Source organism: Gymnoscopelus microlampas (assembly GCF_963454915.1).
Source record: "Gymnoscopelus microlampas genome assembly, chromosome: 24".
NCBI classification, from domain to species: domain Eukaryota; kingdom Metazoa; phylum Chordata; class Actinopteri; order Myctophiformes; family Myctophidae; genus Gymnoscopelus; species Gymnoscopelus microlampas.
In genome coordinates, this window is record NC_139961.1 from 7,131,685 (window position 1) to 7,139,300 (window position 7,616).

Below are 7,616 nucleotides of genomic sequence, written 5' to 3' on the forward strand. Positions count from 1 at the left end.
GGTTAATCCATAATATATTGATGTATTTTGTATGAGCTTGGGTTCCAAGGGTCCATTCCTAGAAATGTATTGTGCTTCAACTATTCAAAAAGAGACTTTTTTTGAAAATGTTTGAGAACCACTGCATTAACCCATTGAGACCTGAAGCCGATTCTACATGTCTCCTAAATCTCAACAGTTTTCTGAAAAACGTATGTTTCTATATCAGTGGTGCTCAATCTTTTTCATGTCAAGGACCCCCAATTATATGTATTTGGCGGCGGACGCCCATCAAAATATTTTGTTCCAGGACCCCCCAGAAGCAAAGATTTGAGTTAAAATGTTCGCTTTAAACATATATATATTTCAAAGATTTGCACACATTTTCACGATTTTTCAAAAATCATAGCGTGGCACCGAGTGCCGCGCTACGAGCTTGTAGATCTGCTATTTTTGAATAGCCCAAAGTGTAAAATAATGCTTTTTAGTTCAAATCTAAAAATGACACAGTTCAAGGTCTTAAAGGGTTAATAGACAGGTTTCTAACTGTTCACAGCCCTCCTCTGAGACACAGGAGTGAGCAGACAGTAAAACGGTTTCCATCTTATAATGTGCATAAGTGATGTCCAATTACATGAAGATAGGTTGAAAATGGGGGAAGTGGCCCTTTAAGTGACTGTAATGGACAGTTTAAACTGTCAATTTAGCATTGACACGCCGCCTTAAATGATTGAAACGGGAAGCTCATTTCAGCCACGGCCACAGTGTCTAATGATAGAGATAGATGGACTATTCATTGAACTACCAGGGGCCTCTGAGGACATTACAAGTAGGGCCCCGAAATAATTGCCGTAAAGCTAAGATTTTAGACGATAAAATAACATTAACTTGCAATATCCTCAGGGCCCACCGGTTGTCCTTGGGGCGGTACCAGGGGGTCCCCAGCGAAATGAGTTAACATAGCGTCACAATCATTTTCACCACTTGGCTTCATAAATAGCAGATCTACAAGCCCATAGCGCGGCACCGAGTGCCGCGCTATGGGCTTGTAGATCTGCTATTTATGAAAAATCTTGAGAATGTGTGCATATCTTTGAATATATGTATATATTTTTAAAGCGAACATTTTTTACTCAAATCTTTGCTTTTGGGGGTCCATGGCACAAGATGCCATTCAGATGGGGGTCCGCAGCCAAATGTATATCAATTTAGGGGGTCCTTGGCATGAAAAAGGTTGAAAACCAGTGCGCTACAATGTTGTCAGATTTATAAAAATGAATGTATCTCGGATTTCTTTTCACAGATTAGCTATATTCAACTGCCGATAACTACAGAACGGACGATTGCGGTTACAAGTTTTTTTTTTCTGGTTTATTTTTCTGTGGATCGTCAGAAATACTCAAAATAAGGTAAAACCGCTGGCAGTGACGGATTAATTAATTACTTAATACCTGGCAATGAATGTGTTAATACCTAAAAAAGGAAAGATAAGAAAAATACCCTTACTGCATCAAAAGTAATCAAAGAACTATACTATAAACCACACAACGCCTCAAGCGAGGCATAATGTGAGCTTTTACAGGTGTTCCATATCAGTGCTTCACAGGTCCTGCCTTTGGCAATTCACGGGCAAATCAGTGGTAAATCCATACCTTTTCATGGAGAAAGTGGGACATGTGCCGCAGGTGTGAAATGGTGGGACTGTAGGTGTGAAATAGTGTAGATTCAAACAAAGTCTAATCAGCTGTGAAACGGGGGGTAAAACTGGCTTTTCAGGGGACTATCGGGGAGAGATCACAGAAGTGTGAAGTTCTGGAAATGGCACATCTTGTAGATCTGCTATTTTCACAATATTTATCTGTGGAACCGAGTCAAACTAAATGGAATGCCTCAACTCCGACAATTCTAAGTGCGTGTCTGTTTTATTCAATGTTGGAATCTTATTTAGTTTTTTCATCAAGCAGAGAGAACTTGAACGCTTTTGATGTCTGGGGAAAAAAACACAGGGGGAAAAAACTTGTGATTCCTGAAAAATATTTTTAATTATCCAAACACAGACATTATCAAATGTAACTTAACATCATAAACGACCCAGAGTCACAGAGCTGAGAAAAAAATCGGCAGAGTGGTTTGTTTATTTCTGGAACACTAATACACCGATACAAACAAGACATGACTCAGTCATGTATACCAGCTTGCCCCCCGCGTCCCTTCGCAGTCCCCCCCTCCTCCCTCCGCGTCCTGTCGCGGCTATTACTCTGTGTCACAACGATTTGAACCGACGTTGGCAGGCGTGTATAGTGGCCATAGAGGCGAGAGGCGTGTCTAGTACCATAGCTTGGGAGGACGAGACCGCCCGTTCAGAGTATGGGAAAGTATTCCCCTTTGGCTCAAAGGACAGCCAATGATTGAAAACGTGTCGCGAATATGTCGAACACATGGATGACTAGTAGGTCAGTCTCTTCTTAGACCAGCTTGCAAGCTGGTAAAAAATAATGCCGTGACCCAAGGCTAGTGGGAGTCTATTGACGTTGCAGATTGTTTTCACTCATTTTCCAGTGAATTCTTTGAAAGGCACCGTTTCCCTCTGCAAGGTCTCCTCTGCTGAGTGCTCTGTTTATGGACGATTACAGTCAACACATGCAGGGAATTGGTTTCTTTTCAGGACATTTTGTTGACCATCAGACTCAGGTGGTTCATCAGCCTGCCTTGTGCCGCTGCCACACTCTATTTGTCAGCCCACACACACACACACACACACACACACACACACACACACACACACACACACACACACACACACACACACACACACACACACACACACACACACTCACACTCACACTCACACAGCCACTGACACACAAACACATAGCCAGCTACACACGCACACACTCTCACACACAACTACCCACAGCCACACACACACACACACACACTCCATGGAATCAAAGGTCCGCGTTCTGTGGCGCGCGGGAGCATGTATTCCTTTATCGAGGTGAAAACATGTAATTTAATGTCATTGAGACCTAAAGCCGATTCTACATGTCTCCTAAATCTCAACAGTATTCTGAAAAACATACGTTTTTATATCAGTGGTGCTCAATCTTTTTCATGTCAAGGACCCCTAAAATGATATGAATTTGGCCGCGGACACCCATCAAAATATCTTGTTCCAGGGACCCCCCAGAAGCAAAGATTTGAGTTAAAAATGTTCGCTTTAAAAATATATATATTCAAAGATTTGCACACATTTTCACGATTTTTCAAAAATAGCAGATCTTCAAGCTCGTAGCGCGGCACTCGGTGCCGCGCTATGAGCTTGTAGATCTGCTATTTTTGAATAGCCCAAAGTGTAACATAATGCTTTTTAGCTCAAATCTAAAAATGACACAGTTCCAGGTCTTAATGGATTAATGTCATTGTCTCTTATTGTAGGCTAATGTGTAACTGATAGATTCCATTGGAGTTATAGTCAGTTAATAGGCGTCTACTGTTGGGTATAGTGGTTGTCAATCTTACGTTAAGAAAGAGGCAAACCTTGTGAAAATAGCAGATTTATAAGCTCTCGACGTTGTGAGCAGTATTGTGTTGGGGATTTTGTTAGTGGTGGGACGCTATTTTAAAGACGTCACTCGCACGTCACTTAACACCTATACACTGCAGGTCACACAATGGACAATTGATATGCATCTATAGGCTCATTCCTATGTTAATCCTATGTTAATTCATGCCGGTGTGACAACCGGGCAGTCGGCAGCCTCTGTTAACTTCGTTGAGGGTGTGAATCTAAGGTTGTTTTAAATCTATGCATGCGCGTGCTCCTGCTCAAAAAAAGGGGTTGCACGGCGTGTTACCGCATAACAATACCAATGCATCTCTCAGGGACGTGCACAGATAGACTCTAGGTGGTGCTAGCTAGAGCACCTGCCCTTTGCCCTCTTGACCAGAAGTGCCCTTTTTCAGTTTACAACAGGGGTCTTCAACAGGGGGTCCGGGACCCCTAGGGGGTCCTCAGAGTTACTACAGGGGGTCCGCCAAATCGTTATGTGATATGATTTTTCTTTTTACCATAACCACTCGGAATCTAGCATCCCTTTTCTGAGGAGAACTTTAGCCAAAAATAGCAGATCTACAAGCCCACAACGCCTCGCGCTGCGAGGCGTTGTGGGCTTGTAGATCGGCTATTTTTGGCAAAGAGGTATAGGTGTAGAGGGAAAAAAGAGCAGGCCAAGTAAACAAAAAAAAAGTATAATTTACTTGAGCACCTGCCCCTCAAAATGTCTGTGCACGCCACTGGCATCTCTGGATGTGAGCTTAGCGTAGTTTGGCTAGTTTCACAATGTTCATCGGTGGAACCGAGTGAAACTAAACCTATAATGGCTCAACTCCTACAATTCCTTGAAAAGTGCTTTCAAAGTTTGGGAACTACCTCGCTCTACACTGTATCTAGTAGTTATTGTGCCCCTGTGGCACCATGCCATGAACAAGCTGCATGGCTTTTTTTCCTTGGGCCCAGGAAGAAGCTATTAACTGTGTGACATGCATCATGAAGTTCTATTGGCCAAGAGCGGAACACCTTATAGACAATCTGCCACCTTGATGTGTGTGTGTGCTCTGCTGGCCACATGTTTCTATAAGGGTATTTAACCCATTAAGACCGGGAACACCTCCGTGTGTCATTGTTTGATTTATTTGGCTATTTGAAAAATAGCCAAATAGTGCCGCGCTATGAGCTTGTATGAGCTATGAGATAATATGAAAAAAATACAATCTATTAGCAAATCTTTGAATATATATATGTCTTTTTTGTAAAGCGAAAATTCACTAAAATCTTTGCTTCTAGGGGATTCTACAAATGTCTTCTAAATTGTTGCTAAACTGTTGTTTAAAAAAAAAAACATATTGCAATATATATCAGTGGTTCTCAAACATTGTCATGTCAATGATGATCCCAAAGTGATATGTATTTGGCCGCGGACCCCCATCTGAAAATATTTTGTTCCAGGGACCCCCAGAAGAAAATATTTCAGTAAAAAATGTATAAATACATTCAAAGATTTGCATTCATTTTCGCAACTTTTTTTCAAAAATAGCAGATCTACAAGCTCATAGCGCGGAGCTTGTATATCTGCTATTTTTCAATAGCCACAAAGAAATCTAAAATGACAGAGATGCGTTCCCGGCTTGAATGGGTTAATGACCAGGCTGCATGTCCAGCAAGAGATGACACTCTAAATCACTGGCTTCTCAACGTCGGCTCCAGGCACCACCCTGGTCGGTCCAAACCGACCCTTAAGGGTCTGTAAACGCTGAGAGTGTGCCAATAAGGGGTCCGATTGGTCTCAGAGTTACAGCCGAATGGACCCTTATACTGGTCTGTAACTCTGAGAGTGTGCAAACGGCTTGCACACTCTCAAGAGTTAAATTGACACTGATGGTTTCACTGCGTATCACGGGGTCTGTGGCCTAATGCATAATCAAATGTAATGAAAAATGTAAAAAAAAGTAATTAGCCGTGGGATCATAGGGTCCCCGGGTAGCGCGAGGCGGCTTGATATATCCTACAAGTACATCCCCCTGTAGATGATGCTAGTATGTATCAGGGACTCACCCCCAATCCTACACTTGATGCCGAGTGCCAGGCATTGGGTTCCATTGGTATAATATGATTCAGCTGGGGATTGAACCCCAGACCTCCCACTCTCAGGCCGGACACTCTAACCACTCAAGGTCATTGAGCTGGTGTATATCGAAAACAGGGTTCCTTGAAATTCAAAAGGTTGAGAATCACTGCTTTAACCCATTGAGAGCTGGAACTGTCTCATTTTTAGATTTGAGCTAAAAAGCATTATTTTACACTTTGGGCTATTTTTGAAAAATCGTGAAAATGTGTGCAAATCTTTGAATATATATATTTTAAAGTGAACATTTTTAACTCTATTCTTTGCTTCTGGCGGGTCCCTGGAACAAGATATTTTGATGGGGGTCTGCGGCCAAATACATATCATTTTGGGGGTCCTTGACATGAAAAAGTTTGAGAACCACTGATATAGAAACATACGTTTTTTCAGAAAACGGTTGAGATTCAGGAGACATGTAGAATCGGCTTCAGGTCTCAATGGGTTAAATGACACTGCTGTCTCATATTGTTTCTCTCATCCCTTTCCCCCCCCTCTCCCCCCCCCATCCCCTTCTTATCTTTCAGGGACCCCAACCAGCCCGTCCCGCAGGACACCAAGTTCATCCACACCAAGCCCAACCGCTTCGAGGAGGTGGCCTGGACCAAGTACAACCCCAAGGACCAGCTGTACCTCCACATCGGCCTGAAGCCGCGCGTGCGCGACCACTACCGCGCCACCAAGGTGGCCTTCTGGCTGGAGCTGGTGCCTCACCTGCACAACATCAACGAGCTGTTCCAGTACGTCTCCACCACCACCAAGATCCCCCCTCAGGACACCACGCCCTACCCGTACACCAAGCGCTTCCCGGGCAAGAACAACTGGCCGTCCACCACGCGCCACCCGGGCGTCCCGCCCGGCGCCAACACCAAGCAGAACTCGGAGCGGCGCGGCGCCGACCTGGAGGGCGAGTCGACGGTGGTGATCGAGACCAAGCGCGACTACTCCACCGAGCTGAGCGTCACCATCGCCGTGGGCGCCTCGCTGCTCTTCCTCAACATCCTGGCCTTCGCCGCGCTCTACTACAAGAAGGACAAGCGGCGGCACGAGTCCAACCGCCGCGGCGCGCCCACGCCGCAGCGGGCGGCCGGCGGCGGCGGCGGCGGGCTGGCCGGCGGCGTGTGCTCGTCCTCCGGCGTGGGCAACGCCAACGACGTGGCGCACCTGCAGAGCGAGGAGCTGATGTCGCTGCAGATGAAGCAGCAGCAGCTGCTGGAGCACGAGCACCACCAGCACCACGAGTGTGAGGCGGTGCTGCAGGCGCACGACGACATGGCCATGCAGGCGCACGAGGCCATGCAGGCGCACGACGCGCTGCGCCTGGCCTGCCCGCCCGACTACACGCTCACGCTGCGCCGGTCGCCCGACGACATCCCGCTGATGGCGCCCAGCACCATCACCATGATCCCCAACGCCCTGGCCGGCCTGCAGCCCTTGCACAACTTCAGCGCGTTCGGGGGGAGTCAGAACAGTACCAACCTGCCCCACGGTCACTCCACCACCAGGGTATAGCTCCGCCGCCGGGGGACGCCAAAACAACCCCCCCCCCGCCCCGCCCCGCGCCGCCCGCCGCCCCGGGGAGCCGATGTAGAAAGGCGTCCTTTTAAAAACCTCAAAACGCACTGGTTTGTCAAACTCTTTTCTTTTTTTATTTCAAGGAACTCCCCCATAACTCTGCAGACGTGCAGAGCGTGCAATTGGAAAACCGAAATCGTTTCCATTTGCACGCTCTCAGAGTTGGAAAACCCCCTCAAGGGACACTGGGGGTTTAAAAAAACGAAGGGGGGCGTTGGGGGGGTTTGAGTGACCGACGGACTCGAAAGTCTCAGCGGAACGAGACGTTATTTTGCTACCATGCCTACCTGAAGAATTATATCACATTTATTGAATATAAAGTACTCTTAAGAAAACGTTTAAACGTGAATGTTTTTGCTCTTTGGTGATATATGGCGGTCG

At 46.1% G+C, this 7,616-nt stretch overlaps 1 protein-coding gene across 1 annotated transcript in view; it reads left to right on the forward strand.

Annotated features, from left to right (window-relative positions):
- Positions 1-7,172, forward strand: part of nlgn4xa (neuroligin 4 X-linked a) — a gene marked incomplete at its 3' end in the record, with an annotated part of 218,204 nt that extends 211,032 nt beyond the window's left edge. Inside the window, exon 7 of the mRNA XM_084050661.1 lies at positions 6,188-7,172. Within this exon, the coding sequence (XP_083906787.1) occupies positions 6,188-7,172 (985 nt within the window). The remainder of the gene's footprint in view (positions 1-6,187) is intronic.
- Between the last annotated feature and the right edge of the window lie 444 nt (positions 7,173-7,616).